At 42.1% G+C, this 18,330-nt stretch overlaps 1 protein-coding gene across 5 annotated transcripts in view; it reads right to left on the bottom strand.

The window, feature by feature from the left end:
* Positions 1–18,330, bottom strand: part of SULF1 (sulfatase 1) — a 160,926-nt gene that overhangs the window by 43,857 nt on the left and 98,739 nt on the right. For all 5 annotated transcript variants that reach the window (XM_068525459.1, XM_068525458.1, XM_068525456.1 and 2 more), the window contains 3 exons: positions 16,703–16,942; positions 6,563–6,714; positions 3,957–4,126 (listed from right to left, as the gene is read on the bottom strand). In XM_068525459.1, the coding sequence (XP_068381560.1) occupies positions 3,957–4,126; positions 6,563–6,714; positions 16,703–16,942 (562 nt within the window). The remainder of the gene's footprint in view (positions 1–3,956; positions 4,127–6,562; positions 6,715–16,702; positions 16,943–18,330) is intronic.

Genomic DNA, 18,330 nt, shown 5'->3' with positions numbered 1-18,330 from the left:
GGCTCTATGGTAACGGTGATTATAGGTATTATCATGACGGAGGCTCCCTCAGAACTCTCAGAGGCCAGGAGCCGCTGAGCCACTGTCTGATCAAACAGTGTCTTCCGTCCGTCTGTAATCTGTTCTCATTCTTAGCTGGCTGGCATAACCTCTAGCCTCAACATTGGACTGGCTTCCTTCCTTTGTTGGAACGGCGAACACCATGGAAACCCGATACATTCGCTGCAGGCTGAGGGGGTCAGATAGCTCTAACCCAAGGCGGATGAAAGGCATCTGGATAATGCTTGACCACCAAGGAAGGTGACCTCAAGGAGAGCGTTCACATGGCTTGCATCCCCCCGCCGACAGGGGAGAGCCTACAGCTTCTCGTTCTGTTTTCCTAGGGCCTGCCGAATATCTCTGCAAAGCACTTAACTTCTTGCATCCCTTTGCTTGAATGCCTTGCTCCTGTTCTCGCTAAGGAAACCAGCCATTCAGGAGCTCCAAGCGCCACAATGGAAAGCTTGTCTTCAATTTGTCTCACTCCTTTTGTGTGCGGACTGAACTGTGAACCTGGGCAGTCACTCACAGTGACAAGAGACACACACGGACTCTCTCCAGCCCTTTCCTCCAGCGGCAGCCGGGGAGACTTTTACAACAAAGATGCCCTGAATTCAAGGCTTCGAAGGTCTGCAGGAGACACAGCGGATCTCCCCATTCTAGGTGCACAAAGCCCCAAGCTCAGCAGCAAACAGAAGCTGAATCACTCAACCCACTGTGTGAATCTTCATTTTCTATGGCTAAGGGTGTTCTCCAAACTGGCACTTGCCTATAGCACATTTTGCACCTGGCAAAGATAACACAGCCCAGGCTGGTGCTTCTCCTGTCTGTGTTTTTAGAACAGCCAGATGTGAGAGCCTCATCAATGCGGGTCTTAGCTATTCAACAGACTTGTCAAGTCACGACAGACAAGTATCAGCTCGTCCTTTCTCTAGCTGCTTTCCCTGAACGTTAAGTTGAACCAAACGAAGCAGCACTTTTTGTAGGTCAAGAAAGATCCAATCCAGAAAGAACAGTTTTTTATGGTTTGTCTTAACAGAAAGGATCAATGAGAATTAGCATCTATGAAGTGGCTTCTGTGTCCCAGGCCCAAGGTGGGGCCTCTTTTAATTGTCATTCATGACACCACGTCAAGGTGCTAGTTATTACTCCCATTTTACAGATGAGACAATGCAGGTTCTGAGAGCTTAAAGAAACGGCCCACAGGCTCGGTGAGGACAACTGAGATAGGAACCCACGCTTGTTTGGCTCCAAGGCCTGAGAACTTTTCACTCTGCCATGTGCAGATTTCACTTTATAGAATCACTACTAAGGCACACAGGTGGTTTATTTGAATTAAAAAGGAATAATGGAAACTTTGCATGGGAAAATGATCAAGTCACATATGATGTCATTCTGCCTTTACTAAATGGCCTCCAGTGACTCTCTGCTTATGGTTGCATACAAATTACACAAATTCTCAATATTCTGTGAATTTCTCTTTCTAGCTTTATCCCTTATTGCTTTCCTAGGTCACATCTTAGATGGCCTCATTTACACGGCGACCACTTTTCCACACCATATTCTCTTCCTGAAATCATCTACCCAATCTCTGCGTATCAGCTGCAGAAATTTTGCCCATCCTTTGCGGCCCACTTTGAATGCCTCCTGGGCCCTGAAGTTTTCCTGGTTCCTCTAAAAGATGTGCATGCTTCCTCCTCCAAACTTCCACAGCCCCTGGGATCCCTGCTCTAGTACTTACTTCTGGGCCTGCTGCTGATAAGCCTATTTGGACACTACCCCCTAGAGCAGGGGACCAGGACAAACTTGTCTGTAAAGAATCATACAGTAAATAGTTTACGCACTGCAGGCCGTACAGTATCTGTGGCAACTACGCAACTCCACTGTTGTATTGAAAAAGCAGCCATAGACAATACCTAACTGTATGAGCATGGCTGTTTCAATAAAACTTTATTTATAAAAACTGGTGACAAGCTGGATTTGGCCCCTGTGTGCCAACCTCTGTCCTAGTTCATTGGGTCTCCAGGGTTAGCAACTGTGTCTTCCTCGTGCCTATATCCCTGCTATGTTGTACAATGTCACAGGTGGAGCTCCATAAATATTTGTGGAACTAATAGAATTTTAAATTGCTGGAATCAGAGATGCTTTTTTTTTTTTTAAAAAAAAAGCCATTGTTGAGGCCCCGAGAACTCTGCAGATTCCTCTGGTCCTGCACTGCTGTCTGTGCATGCCGCTGAGCTGTCAGAACCTCTTGACCTGTGGCTGATTTTCCTGTAGGCTCAGGACCTTGCCCTGAAGCTTCAAAGGCAGGCTGACTTCTAAGGAGCCATAAAACACATTTTGTCAACCTCTTGTCCTCAAACTCGGGAAAACATCAGTGAAGTTTACAGTTGTGGAAAATCACCTTAGGCTGAGATTCTGCTAACGCAACAAAGGGAGAGATTTCTGACTCAAAAGAAAAGAGAAAGGCGGGTCCCAGGGCATGGAAGAAGCCTGCAAAAACCTTTTTCTCTCACTGAACCAGCTGGTTACTAAATTTGCAAGTGATTGGTAATGGAGAGCAACTCACCACTCATGGGCTTCATTCATGAATTTAGTTGCATAGTTATACGTAGGGTAGGTTTTCAGAGGCTTGTATATCCATCCACAGGGTTGATTCCAAAGCACAATGGCTCATCCAGACCGTATTCCCCAGATGCTGGGGCAACCTTCTTTGTCGACAATATTTTATGCATCAAAACACTTTCACCCTCCAAGTTCCTGGGCATGCTCAGTAGGGCACCCACCCTGGCTTCATACGTATTGTCAGTTCTTGTCTTTCTTTCTTTCTAAGTCACTTGATATGATAGAGAGGATCTAAGTACCACTGACCAGGACCCAGCAGTTTATTAGTTATAATAAGATAAAAAATAAGAATAAAAAGAAAAAGTTTTCCAGGGATATGTCTTGACCAGCAACTAGAATGCCTTCCGTAGTTACTTACCTCTTGTCGTAAGGAAGTATATTTAATCTTTTTTTTTTTTTTTTTCTGTCTGGGATCATAGCTAGAAAATCAGTGTGGATGAAAAGGGATGATATTTAAGCACAAACAGATGAAGAATGTATTCCGGAGGTTTAGTGATGAAGGAAACACATCAGTACCCTGTTCCCTACCTCTCTGGTGGTCAAACTTTAGGCAGACACAGAGCCAACTGCTCTGCGTAGAAGACTGTGCATTATTGCAATGGATAAGAAGAAAGTGTGAGGACAGAGTGAAAATCAACATCACGTCCTTTGCTGCCTAAGCATCGACTTTAGCTAGTGAGAATGATCCGCATATTACAGCTCTCTGCTCTCTGTCCTGTCCCTGTATGCCATCAGCCCTCCACTCTGTGTCTCCCCACCCCCTCCTCTTAAAAAGAAACATCAGGTTATTTGAAAGCCGTGACCTGAGAAGGCCTCTCGGGCAAGCCCACTCCAGCTGCCTCTGCAGCAATGCTAATTGCACATCTGCTGCAAAGCTGCAACAGTCCACGCCCAGGAAATCCACCCAGGTTTTTATAACCAGACCAGGGGTTGCCACCCAGCTGCTATGAGGAACACACTGCTTGATCATTATTATTATTAGATCACGTTTGTGAATATTATTGAAGGCAACTGAAGGAAACCCTTGATCAAAATCGCCCCCCCATTCACCCCGTATGCTTCTCTTTCTTTTCATTTAGCCGCTTACAAATGTTGATGTGATTCCTAATCAAACCACCTCGACAAGCCCTTGAATTCAGGGTCTGCCTGTTCCGCGGTTTCGGGGCAGAAGCCGGTGTTCCTGTCTCATGGAAATGCCGCGTGGAAGGAAACGGGGTGCAGGGGAGGAGCGAGATGGGGAGCAAAGGAGAGGCCCGCGTTCAGCAGGTCCCGGAGCTGAGGTTATTACTCACATGTGTTGGGAAGCATTGGGGTACAGTTTTGAAAACTGTGGGGCTGAGTCCTCGGGGCCGTGGGGTGCCGCGTGGCTGATCACCATCATAATGGGCCTATGGGGATACATTCTCTTAGACATTTTGAAGTAATTAATGCTCTCGTTAGTGATTAAGTCTGTGAAGTAGTCCTGAAACATACATTTGACACAAAACAAAAATTACAAAAGGTGACATTCATCAGATCACATTTGAATACTGCTTTCCCTCAGAAGCAACTCACTGAATGAGGAGGTAAGATCTTAAGCAGTAAGGGAAACTACTTCCCAAAGGAGCAAAACATCTTCCGGAGACAGAGGAAATCAGCTGCCAGTTACCTTCTAGGTTTGCTAAAGTGGTAACGTGCACAAACCTTTTTTTAAAAATAACGTGCAATTTAGCAATTAGCAAAAAAAAAAAGGGTCAAGTCCCGTTTGCCCAAGATAATGATCAGATCTGGCAATACAAATGCTCCAGCACATGAAACACCGGATACATATTTCATTCTCAGGTTTCGCTGATGTAATTCGTTGACAAAAAAAATTTAATTACTTCAAGGGCAGGAAACACCCATGCCCACTACAAATTCACAGTTGCAGAACACACACACACAGACACACACAGGCATACACACACATGCATAAATGCACAAACAAAAGAAAAGATCTTTCCCTTAAATTAAAAATTCACCTGTGAGAATTACATAATAAATGCTAATGAAAGTCCTGGCCAAAATCTGGGTGCACAGGGAAGAGTGGCAACATTTTATCGATTAATTTATTAGAAACACTCAATATGGGGAGCAGTTGATTTCCTGCAGATTATACTCTGTTAATTGCACAACTAAAATTACCCAGCTGTTGGGATTGGAGCCTGACTTGTTAATAAAATGACTTAAACCGGCAGTCCAAGGGGCTGATGCAAAGCAATAAGGGGAAGAGGGGGAAGAAATGGAATAAAAAAGAAAAAATGAAAACTTGAAACACCTGCTTCCTCTAAGTGTGTATCACTGGCCTGGAACTCCAGTATAAAGTTTATTCAGAAAGTGTCTAGGCAATGTGCACCGTCAGAGGCTCCTAGGCATGACTAATCACATGTAGATTCAAGGACCAGAACAGCTGCAAAAGCAGTGCCCAAGGGACCAAATCTGTGTCACATGTCATTGTTAGGACAAGTCCACAGGCTAACACCTTCCTCCATGGGAGTGTCTGTTTCATTCCTTTCCTCCCTAAAAAAAGATACATATTCTTTTTGACACAGTTGTCTTTGACACTTAATCAGCTGTGATAACGGGCAAGTTACGCTGATTTAGTCTTTGGAAGGAATCTTGATTACTTTCCTCTCCTTAGGACAACAGGGAAAGAAAGGTTAAGCATGACAAGCATCCCCACAGATAAAAAATGAGCAGTGACAATTAGTGCACTTGGTAGGACAGTGCTCAAATCTGCCTCCAAGGTCCCTCCCTGCCAGCTCTCAACTTTGATGAGTTTGGAAACCTATTAGCAATGTTTGTGAATTGCTAATACACATTCATTTGCATGCATTGTTTTCTGAAGGGTATGAAAGAGTGAGACATACACCCTCACCCCAAGTCCCCTGTGCTCAAATCAGGCCAAGTGGAAAGACAGCAATGTGCCAAAGTTAGATCAAGTCTCCTCTTTCTGACTTCTACCAATAGCTGTTTCCTAGTGACCTGTGCGAGACAGAGCAGATTCTCGGCTTCTTTTAGATAAAGGAGGAAGAGATGGATATGGCTAGGAGGGAAGAAGGCATTTTAGGCTAATTAGCAGGCTAAATTCAAAGATATTTTCCCCTCCACTCTTGCGATCTGGAAATAGTTTTATTTTAAGCGATCTGGAAATAGTTTTATTTTAAGTTGCCAATCACAAAACCTGTGTGACTTTTACAAAGTCTAATCTGGAATCCATTTGTTAGAGAACTGTGGGACATGTTCATTTCATTTTCTATGACCTGATTTGGAAATCCTAGGATTGAATTGTGGGGCATGTCCATTTCAGTTTCTATGAACTGATTTGGAAATCGTAGGACTGACAGCCTTACAGACTTTTGTGGACTCCAGCTGCCATGGGGTAGGTGTCCTTGTCAATATCAAAGTGTGATCAGACAGGAGTAAAAGCAAAGAATGTGGTTTCTCAACTTTTGATTATTTCACTTGTCTGCTGTTATTCTTACATCTAAATTGGAAGCCATAGACAGAATATACTTTCACCCCAGTGAAAAGCAAAACAGTATGAGATGAACATATGATTATGTGGATAAGTCCTCTAGAGGAGGAAAAACCCAAAAATTATCCCAAGACAGAGTGGAGGCATCTATGATTTTTCTGATAATACTTTCATCAAAGGCTGATGGCCTTTCATCCTAATGGAAAAAAAATCACTATTCAAAGTCAGTGCTCCTTGAGAGCGTTTTTCTTGCCTGGAGTTTAAAATTACCTTAAAATTTCTCATTCTAATACTGTGAGAATGTAGAAAGCCAATCTAGTGTATGGGCTAACACACTGAAAATGGCTTTCCCCCATTATGCACAAAGTAAATTGATGCAGTGTAGAAGTGCCTGAAAATTACCTTTGCATAATCAAATCCATGCTTTTCTTTGATGCCATTGCGACAAACAGTGTAATTATAGAAACGAGAATTCTTGATTAATCCAAGCCATTCTCGCCACCCAGGAGGGATGTAGCTGCCATTATATTCATTGAGGTATTTTCCAAAAAAGGCTGCAATGGGAAAAAAGGATTATTTTCTCATATGAAATGATTAAGCATAACTAAATGCATCAACATGAAATTATGACTTGAAAAAAAGGCAGTGAAACAAAAGTTAACCTGGTAACAGTGGATGCCAGAATAACACTCATGTAATACTTTCATCCTTTAGCAAGGTGACACATATACATTTTCCTTTTGAATAAATAAAAGTAGTGCCCAAGTACATGGATTATAGTTCAGTAAAATCGCCATCATGATCATGATACTCTGAGTGCAAGTGATAAAAGCAGAATGTACCTTTTTGTTAAGTTGATATAAGAATCAGAGAAGTAGCCAGTATGAAATTTGGAATACTGAAAGTTGTCTTTGTGATAAAATTAGTTTTCTAACTGTTTGAGAGTTGCGAATTACAAAACCACTATTGAAAAACTTGTCTTTGTTTTTGCCTATCAGGACAGTACACATTTTCCCAGCCAAGGAACCGTAGTAAACTCCGTTTATGTGGGACGTGGTCAGGGTTTTTATGTCACATGTATTTTATGTCATCGGCGTTTGCATTATGTGTATTTTGCAAATGTGTTTATTACTGATAATCAAAAATTCTAGCAACATGGAGTTACAACCTAGACGACTAATTTTCATAGAATTATAGTAAAATAGAGGTATATGTGCCACAAAAACTCCGCTGCTCGTTGAAAAGGCCACTGGAAGGACTTCACATTTGTAACTTTGGCATGGTCACACCCAAGGAAGGCCACACTGTGCAACAGGGCTTACTGATCCTTTTAAAGAGGGAAACTGCAAATTTGTCCTCTGCCAAAGATGACAATAGGAGGCGGGTGAAGGAGAAAGCAAGGGAGCTTGAGATTTGGGGACCAAAATGGGTTAGTTCTTGAATTCTAAGACCTTATAACTCTCAGAAGGGTAGCCATAAATGTATTGTTGGCACACTTCTGAGAGAGAAAGAGGGTGGTCTTTGTAATCAGTGTAATTACACTCAGAGAACAGGCACTCCTGGGGGTAAACCTAGACCTACGTATGTGGTTAATGGGTTTGCTCACCCCATTAACCACATACATAGCCTTCCCTGCAAGTAGGAAGGACTAGGAAAATTCTGCCTTATATATGTATATATAGGTGCACGTATGTGTGTATGTATGTGATTGTGAATATATATTTATACACATTTGTGTCTATACAAACACACTCATGCAAGTTTTAACTTTTCTAAATTTTAGAAGGTTTCAATCTTCTGTTTTAGGGAGAGACCATGTCCAAGGTCAGCCAGTTGCCTTGCATGTCAAAGCCACTCCCTGGCTTCATTAAGCAGGTTTTCCCGACGCCTGCACTTACATACAGGAAGAAAGACAGTTCTTGGATGACTGGCTTGGAACGATGAATACAGATCCTAGAATCCAGGCACTTCATTGGTATTGCTCTTAAAGCACACATTTCTGAACCTCAAACTTATCCAACGTATTTCATTTCTGGGTCGTGATGGGATCTCTGTTTAGCTTGCTTTCATCTTTGATCTATAACTACCTGTAGAATATCTCCATCTGAATGTTTTCCTTGCTCCTTAATGCAACTGCCCAGAACAACATGAATAATTTTCCCTTCCACAGGTACTTCTCTAGCTATCCTTTAACTCTCGGAGTGGCACCATCACTCACCAGGCGTGGCCATCCAGCGCCTCACCTGCCCCTTGGCTCCCCTTGCTGTGCAGCGGCTACCGCCTGAAGGTTCTAGTGGGGTCGGAGCTCTGGGATCTGTCCCTCTTTCCTGATTACTTGACACCCCTCATGGGGGCCCACTGTCTCCTGACTGGCTTTCCTATGCAGGCTCCAGGGTCTTTCCATTCTCACCGCCAGCTTCCTGAAGACCAGCTCGGGTCACATCACCTTCTCATGATCTTGGATGGCCCCCCCTCACCTGCAGAATCACATTGAGTTTGACACCTTGCCATCCAAGCCCTTCCTTGTCTCTGGAAAAAATCCCTCTCTTTCCAACCCCATCTTGCACGTCTCTGTGAATCGTCCCTCTCTCCAGTCAACGTGTTGCCTCTACTTGTTCTGGTTTCCACCTCTCCACCTTTGCCTGTGCTACTCTCTCTGCCACCCTCTGTATGAATCAGCCCAGAGCAGAAGCCATTTCAATTCCAGTCTTTGCCCCGATCCCACAGCACTTTATTTCTGTGGCTCTGAAGCTGTCTTCGCTTTCTTCCTTGTGGTATAGTTATGTTCACGTAAAAGCCTAATCTCCCTTAAACTGTAAGGGTTTTGAGGGCAAACACTGCCTTGACCTCTTCTGTCAAGGGGGGGACCACCCTCCCCTCATCCTTGCATGTAGTCTAGGGGCTGCATGAATTTTTATTTCTTGAACTGGGCTTCATGGAGCCCCATGTCTTCTGGGGATGGTACCTGTTCTGGACTTGTTAAATGTTGTGTTTTCAATTGAGCTATGATTTTTTTTTAAAAAGCTGATTTGGTCTAAATATTTTCATAGAGGAGAGCTTCAGAGTTAGAAAAGTTGACACTTCCCATTGGATTTACTTTCTTTGAAGAGCTGACTCAAGTCTGAGAAACACAGCAATGTTTATTTATTTGTTGAATGAATGTTTATATGTTGAATCTGCAAATGAGTAAATCAATCCGGTGGTCAGTTAGCCAAACACCCACTGCTTGAGGATTCTGCCAGGGTCCCTGAGCAGGTGGATGGGTGTGGGACAAAGTGTCAGAGGGTCTCATGTCAGCTATGACTCAGGGTTTCCCTCTGAGCTGGCTCCGAGCAGTAGAAATTCTTCTAATGAGGGGTTCTCGTCTTCAGAGACTAACCACCTTTTCACATCGAACCACAAGATGATTTTCCTTTCCGACAAAAGGCAACGTGATTTAAGAGTCACAGGCGGCGGACCAAAGCCACACCCCACCAGCATGACTTCAGAACGGGACTGTTTCCAGAAGCCTTTCACTTAATAACCTCAAGGCCATTTCTTTCCCCTGGCCTGCTCCTCATCCCCAGGGGTTTTTCTCACTTTTCTCTCTTTTTGTAAAAGATCATAGTGGTTTGCAATATAAAACCTGGAGCCAGCTTGCCTGGGTTCAAATCCTGGCTCTGTTATTTGTTAGCTATACAGCCGGAGGCAAGTTACTTAACCTCTGTCTACCTCCAATTCCCCTTCTGGAAAAACATGAAGATGATAACAATAATAGTGGTACGATCGTCGTGAGGATTAAAAAGAATTAATACATATGTAAAGCACTGAAAACAGTACCTGGCACATAACAAGGGCTTATTAAATGCTGCCACTGCCAGTATTATGATTACCATGGCTATGATCATTAGCCTTTCAATGATCTGTGCTCTGATTTTAAATAATTTACCCTCCTGCAATGCAAGGAAATCCTGTTCTAGAGTTCTGCACTTGTGCATCTGAAAACATTGTTTGAGAGGTTACATAGTTTTCTTCCCCAATCTGATTTACTTTGTGGCAACAAATTCTCTCCCAACTGGCTGACATTTTCCTGCTTAATTAGTTTTTAGATTTTTTTTTTTTCCTGCTACTTTTAGTTTTGTTCTCTGTTTTTTTTTTTCTCCTCTCAGGGAAGCCATAACAAGTCATTCCTGCCCTTCCCTCATTGTTTTACCCGTTAGATTATTTAGGACTGTCTTCTACCCATTGCCATGGCTATTGCCCTTTCTCTTAATCCTCCCCTTATAAACTATTCCTTGAAGTCTCTTAATAGTCCTTGTTATGTGCTTTAGAACTCCCTCCAGGTTTTCGGTGTCTTTGTGTTAATGGGGTGTAAAAAATGTATTCAGTATTCCAGATGTTGCCTCACCCATCACACTGGTTCCAAGAGAGACCGGGGACCTCGTGCGTCATGAGGCAGCACCCAGCGTTGTCAGCTTCAAGTTACTCGGCCTTCCTTGTTGCCTCCTAAGACCGAGGCTCATTTGTAATCACCCCTGGCCTCTTTCAACATTACGCTTCCTGGCAATGCTCTGCAACTGATTATCTGGGCTTCTAATTATTTTCCTCCAGATGTATTACATCTCTTTCTCCCTCCCTAAGATGAACTACATTTTCTCGCCCGTATTGCCGTTATATTGGGTGTGGTTTGAAGTTTTTCTATCCTTTGGCACTGGCAATTCAGCCCAACTTAACTACTGTCTGAATATGTCACTAACACACCACCTACCCCTCCTTCTGTATCATTCTTTTCTCTGGGCCATTAAACACTTCCCTTCACAGTTGTTTAAGAAGGTGGCAGGGGGTTGTTGGGTGACAGGGAGAAAGGTCGGAAAGACCTGATTATAACGACTGTTGACTTCAGGCCATGCTACTTCTGTCCAGGGCTGCCTGCTACATAATACTTAGAAAAATTCCCTTGAGCCATCTAAAGCAAAAGCATCTACTTTTAGGTCGGCAATAGTACCCACATAGACAAAAGATTTCTGATGCTGTAGGGAAGTCAAATCTTATTGAATATAACAAATGATACACTAATTGAGCTTTTACTCCATGTATTATTAGATTTGGGGTGGCAGGACTTCACTGGTAGTAACTAAAAATTTACATAATTTTGAACCAAGTTAAAATTATGATCTACTCTTAGGTGACCTCGTACATGTGAGTCTGGCTTCCCCAACTAGATTGTAAGTGTAGCAAAGACAGGAATCTTACTTTATATCTCTTCATACACCAATGTCTAGTATAGTTCTAAGCATAGTGTGGCTCAATAAATAGCATACTATGGTATGCTATATCTTATGCTTGTGTACTTATCAAAAATCGATAATACCACAATTCATAAAAATAAGAATATTACTTTGTCTTACTTTTAGTGAACTCTACATTTTAAAACATCTCATATTAGAGAATAAATAAATATACTTGCTGTAAGTAACATAAATAAATTTTGTAATGTAAAAAGACACGAAACTAGAAAATTGATTAATTTGTCTACGTTGTTTTGTTACAAAAAGAATTCTCTCCAAAAATTTTTATTGCAGGTCTCTATTAAATATTGGCCCTTCTACCCCAGTGATATGAAGAAGAATTAGTATGACTAAAATTTAATTCACATGTGATTTTACGTATCCTGTATTATGATTATAATTTGAACACTATCATTTTTAAAGGAATTAATATGATTACAGTGATTATAGTAAAATTACAATATATAATAGTTTTGGACAGGAAAAGAATCTCTGCATTATATAGGTTGGAAAACTGGGCTGGACAAGTTCTCAAAACAAGTTTAAGGCAGAGTAAGGATGTGACTCCAGTTCTCCACCATTCGGTTCAGGGGTTTTTTCTAACACTTGATGCTACCTCTCAAATATGGATTATTATATACTACCAAATGTAAAATGGATAGCTAGTGGGAAGCAGCCGCATAGCACAGGGAGATCAGCTCTGTGCTTTGTGTCCACCTAGAGTGGTGGGATAGGGAGGGTGGGAGGGAGGTGCAACAGGGAGGGGATATGGGGATATATGTATACGTATAGCTGATTCACTTTGTTATACAGCAGAAACTAACACATCATTGTAAAGCAATTATACTCCAATAAAGATGTTAAAAAAAAAACACGGATTATTACTCTTACCTTAAAATTTATGCCAGGTTTTACATTCATGTCTATACCCTCACAAGAAATTTAAACTAAAAATTTTTTGAGCAGATAGTCAGGCAGAATTTTCCTTTTTATGATAGATAATCCAGTATCGTTCCCACTATACTTAGAACATAAAATGCAATAGACACGTTACTGTATTTTCCCTTCTTAAACATTTAAGCTGTTGTAGAGTCATATTTTCCATGAGTAAAGTTAGAAAAATTTAAGTTACAGCCAGTCCAAAAATATGCCTTGGTTCTGAAAAAGAAAAATCATGTCACACAATGGTAAATACAATATTGGATCAATTCAATTCATTTAAATCCATGTATTCTGGATGCCTCCCAAAATAAGCCTCTTAGTAATTTGTCTTCTCTGAGTTGTTCTTCATAAAACTGATTGCTGCTTTGTGCTTTCCTCTACATGGATATTTATGTATAATACATAGTTCAGTTTCCGTCATTATTTTTCTTAGGTTCTCAGCTAAATGTTCCAAATAACGTACTCATTATTAAGAAAACATTAAAATCTTTATATATTGGCTCCTCCCACCCCCCAACTAGTTTAGTGGCTCATAAATAAATATGCTGGTTTAATACCTACTCACCAATTCTCTTAACTTCCTAAGATGTCTGTCATCCTGATGTGCTTATTTGTGGATTTTCAAATGGGTCTCTGTCCCTGGTTGGATCGATAATTATTGTCACAGAGACATCTTTACTTCCTAATCGTCTGAGACATGTCAATATTTTCCCATCAAAGATGAATTTAAATTATGTAGCTCATTATCACTGCCATTTTAGTCTTCCAATTTTTCATTTTTCTGATTTACTAATGGGCACATCAAAATTTATTTTCCTGAGTGTATATCATCCGTTTTCTATTCATAGCTAAGTGTTTGGACGAGTCCTAAGTGTTTGGAAAAGTCCTGTTTCCCTTAAAGAATTCCTTTTACTTTACAGGATGACTCACTATAAATTCCATTATTACCTAAGTGTCTAGACCCCTGGGAAGAAGGTTGGCTTCAGAATCTGAGTTAGTTTCCAGGAGCAAATCTCCTCTCCCTGAAGAAGACAACTGATTGAAGCAGGCCTACTGGGCTGCACCAAAGGACTGACAGTTGTCCCCGGGAAAGCCTGATGGTCTGCGGCTTCATCCTAGACCTAACCCATAAGGTTAGGGTAGCATACTGGAAAGAGGCCTGAAGACCAAAGTCCTGTTGCCCACTCTTCCTGTTAGAACATCAGATGTGTCACTTCAGCAAGTCACCTTAATCTTGTAGGTCTAAATTTGTTCGTCTGAGAACAAAGGAATTGAAAAACTAAATTATCTCTGAGTTTTATTCCAGCTCTTGTAGGGTGGACACAGCACAGGATAATTGAAACAAGTTCCAGAGTACACTCCACTTCTTAGAAGCAACAGATTTGTTTTTTCTTGGTGACCCAGTGAGCTGTGTAATGGATGGCATTTCCATTTCTGCTTTTGCCATCTGGAAGTTAGTTCCAAATATGCAGCCTTTCTCTACAACTCCGTGGCATGCCTGAAGTTTGCATATTAGCCTTTGCCTTGATTTTAACTGGTTCTACCCTTCGTTTCCATTCGACAGTGTCCTTATTGCTCTGTATCTTATTATGTTTTATGTGTCTCTGCCAGGCACTTCGGAATGAAGCATGATAGAAATATATGTAAAGAAATAAGATAAAGAAATAAAGAAAGAAAGAGGAAAGATGTTGGAGTCAGGTGTGCTGGATTCAGTCTGTCACTGACTAGTTTGTGACCTCAGATAAATCCTCCTGAGTTTTGGTTTCTTCACTGGCAATATGGGCAAATCCTTTCAAAGTTTCTGGAAGAATTAGGTGAGAAAACTTAGCTAAAGTGCCTGGTACAGAGGAAGCAAGCATCAAATATCAATTTCCCTTTTTTCCCCTTTCTTCCCCGCTGCCCAGCTTTACTGAGATATAATTGACAATCGAAAATTGTAAGCAATTATACTCCAATAAAGATATTAAAAAAAAAAAAAACTTAAAAAAAAAAATTGTAAGGTGGGACTTCCCTGGTGGTCCAGTGGCAAAGAATCCGCCTTCCAATGCAGGGGATGTGGGTTCGATCCCTGGTGGGGGAACTAAGATCCCACATGCCGCAGAGCATCTAAGCCCGGGCACCACAACTACTGAGCTCGCGCGCCTCAACCAGAGAGTCTGCGTGCCGCAAACTACAGAGCCCTCGTGCTCTGGAACCCGGGGGCCACAACTACAGAGCCCACGCACCCTGGAGCCTGCGTGTCACAACTAGAGAGAAGCCTGAGAGCCACAGCTAAGACCCGATGTGGCCAAAAATAAATAAATAAATAAAAAATTAAAAAATCTTTTAAAAAAATTGTAAGGTTTACAGCCTGATGGTCCGCTATACGTAGACATTGTGAAATATTAACCACTGCCAAGCCAATCAACATATCCATCACTTCACATCTTTGCTAGTTTCCATTTTTTTCTTTGTGGTGAGAACACCCAAGATCTAGCCTTTTAGCAAATTTCAAGTACACAATAGAATACTGTCAACTATAGCCACACTGCTGTTCACTATCTGTCCAGAACTTATTATCTTCTTTTTGCCCTTTCTTGATTTAGCCCTGAAATGAATTAGCAAGTCCTTATCGACAGTTCTGAGTTCTGGGCAGGGTTCTCTGTGGCACCAGCATCTCCATTTCCTAGGATGGACACCGTCCACACGGGTCTGGATACAGTGAGAGTTCTAACTCCCTAGGTTCCAACCCTCTCCGTCTCTCTCTGTCTGCTACTAGGAATTAAATTATAAGGGAGCCTGGGAGTTGAAAGGCACTGATTTCATACAATGCTTCCTGCAAACGAAACACAATTTGGTGGTCAAAATCAGGAATCAGGCATCAGGGGACCATTTCTGATTTTGCTTCTGAGCTGGTCACACAGTATTTGAAACCCCCACATCAGTTATAAAATGGAGCTAAGTACATTTGCTGTTTATGAACCCTACAGGGATGTTTGATAGATTTGCAAATTGCTTTAGAGCTCGCAGGTGAAAGGTGCTATAAACTTAAATCACTTATGTGGGAAAACACACTCAGGATAAGGCACTCTGAGTAACCCAGTTCCTTTCTGAAGCGTAAGCAAACACCCTTGAGGCTCATGGGAGGAGTTTCTTCTGTGAGTGGAGCTCTTGAATGCCTGTGGATGACAGTGCTATCATATCCACAATCAATATTTTCATCCATACATAACAAGTATTAAGTGCCCACAAGGCGCTCTGCAAAGAAGCAAATGGCCACATATTTCCTAAGTCCAGTGGAAAAGATTAATTTCATTTTTACAAGAGATTTGAGAGAATACATTTATCTGACATCCTTTCCTCTTAACTCTTCAGAATAGAGAATCTGCAGACCTGAAAATCTTTTTCAACAAGCTTTAATTATGACACCCTTAATTCTTATGAATACGTCTAGGTGGTTCTGAAAAAATTATTTTTCATTACAGCCCCTCAATCAATACCTTTGTTTCTTTTCATAAAGAAATGCTCAGAAAACCCAAGGAGAGCATATAAATGCTAGGAGAATAAAGGCTTTGGGGACAACCTCACAGGAAGGAGCCTCGCTTCTTTCTTAGACTGGTATGATGTTCATGACCTCTCTGGAAGGAGGTCCCCAGTTTGCAAAACACCAACTAACCAAACCACTCACCTATGTAGGTTAAACAGTGATAGAAGATGTAGCAATTGGGATGCCCTACTTTCCTGGGAGATGGGGGCGAACACTTGAGATCTAAAAGTCACCAAAACTAAGCTAAAGAAATTCCCAATCCTATTAATTATGAGTAAATAAATAGATGAATTAATAAGGTACACTTCATTGGATTATTTCTTTCAGTTACGTACGAATTCAGTAAATAGTTTTGATAATCTATTGTGCCCCAGATCCTGGGGTAGGTGCTAAGCAATTTCAAAGCGCTTGATGATTTCTCACCCAATCGGCAAGAATTTGCCAACAATTGAGACAAGCCTCAAGCTGCGCCGGGATGCCTGGAGATGTGGAAGGTTGAGGTAAGCACGTTCATGGGATGAAAACTCTTCTGTTGCAGGTTCCCCTGGAAAATTCCGATTGCCGGTTGCTCTGATGGGGACAACACTTTCTTAACGTGTCTGCTGAGAATCTCTGACTTTTCTCTAAGGGACCTCTCTCTGGGACGTCCATCAGAGGGGAAAGTAAGGGACGGGGAGGATGCTGAGAGAGACAAGCCTCGGCTCCTTCCACTCAGGGACTGATTGGAACTTCATATATTTCACCATGCAGTGCATCCCCCAGAGGTGCGCTACCAGAGCTTCACGGGCTGGAAAGCTCCCCCTTTACCTGTTCTGTAGCCGGTGCTGTTCAGATAGACGGCAAAAGTCCGCGGCTCGTGCACTGCCTGCCAGGAGGGGGAAGAGCAGTTCTCGTTGTTGGTGTAGATGTTGTGGTTGTGCACGTACTTGCCCGTGAGCATGGAGGAGCGGGAGGGGCAGCACATGGGCGTCGTCACGAAGGCGTTGGTGAAGGTGGCCCCCTCACGCTCCATAATCTTTCTGGTTTTGTTCATGACTTGCAGGGACCCTGGAAGGCACAATGGCCAGCATTGTTAACAGACAGCACCGCACGATCACCCACCGATGTCACGTCACTCAGGGACTCTGCTCCCCCTGACTTGTTCATTTCTCTTCCTTAGCTTGAAGGAGTCTATCATTTGACGAGCTCTCATTTCTAGAACAAAATGCAACATTTGGGATTCTGCCATCTCAAGTATTTTGCAGAATAAAAACACATTTCAGCTTCTCCCCTCCTTAATCACAAAGAAAAAAAAAAAAAAGAAAAGCAGGTTTATCTGATCACTAAAGCTAGAATTTTAGAGACGGAGCAGAGTCCAAGGCCAGCAGCCCTTTGAAGATTATCAGAGAGCATCAAAACAGAGCATCAAAACTCCTAGCCCACCACACTCGCACCATGCCACAGACACTGTAGAGATAACGAGATAGAATGTTTTCATCGTATGAAATAAAAGAGGGGAGAAGTTTTCCAATTAAGTAAAAGTCCTTCCAAAATGCCTGTGTTTTTTTTTTTTTTTACTGGGGTATAGTTGCTTTACAATGCTGTGTCAGTTTCTGCTGTACAACGAAGTGAATCAGCTATATGTATACATGTATCCCCTCCCTCTTGGACCTCCCTCCCACCCCCCCCATCCCACCCATTTAGGTCACCACGGCTCATTGAGTAGAGTTCCCTGTGCTGTACAGCTATCTATTTTACACATGGTAGTGTATATATGTGGATCCGAATCTCCCAGTTCATCCCACCCCCCTTCCTCCCCTGTGTCCACACGTCTGTTTTCTATGCCTGTGTCTCTGTTCCTGTGCTACAAATTGGTTCATCTGTACCATTTTTCTAGATTCCACATATATGCGTTAATATACGATATTTGTTTTTCTCTTTCTGGCTAACTTCACTCTGTATGACAGACTCTAGGTCCTTCCACGTCTCTACAAATGACCCAGTTTCGTTCCTCTTTATGGCTGAGTAATATTCCATTGTATATATGTACCATGTCTTCTTTATCCATTCGTCTGCCAGTGGGCACTTAGGTTGCTTCCATGTCCTGGCTATTGGAAATAGTGCTGCAATGAACATTGGGGTGCATGTGTCCTTTTGAATTATGGTTTTCTCAGGGTATATGCCCAGTAGTGGGATTGCTGGGTCGTCTGGTAGTTCTATGTTTAGTTTCTTAAGGAACCTCCATACTCTTCTCCATAGTGGCTGTATCAATTTACACTCCCACCAAGAGTGCAAGAGGGTCCCCTTTTCTCCACACCTTCTCCAGCATTTATTTTTTGTAGATTTTTTGATGACGACCATTCTGACCGGTGTGAGGTGATTTCTCATTGTAGTTTTGGTTTGCAAAATGCCTGTGTTTAATTAAAAAAAGATCTTCAATGTAAGTTGGTATTCTC

The sequence above is a fragment of the Eschrichtius robustus genome, chromosome 17, assembly GCF_028021215.1.
Source record: "Eschrichtius robustus isolate mEscRob2 chromosome 17, mEscRob2.pri, whole genome shotgun sequence".
NCBI lineage: Eukaryota > Metazoa > Chordata > Mammalia > Artiodactyla > Eschrichtiidae > Eschrichtius > Eschrichtius robustus.
Note: the sequence above shows the minus strand (reverse complement) of the source record. Positions and strands in the feature narration are given on the sequence as shown.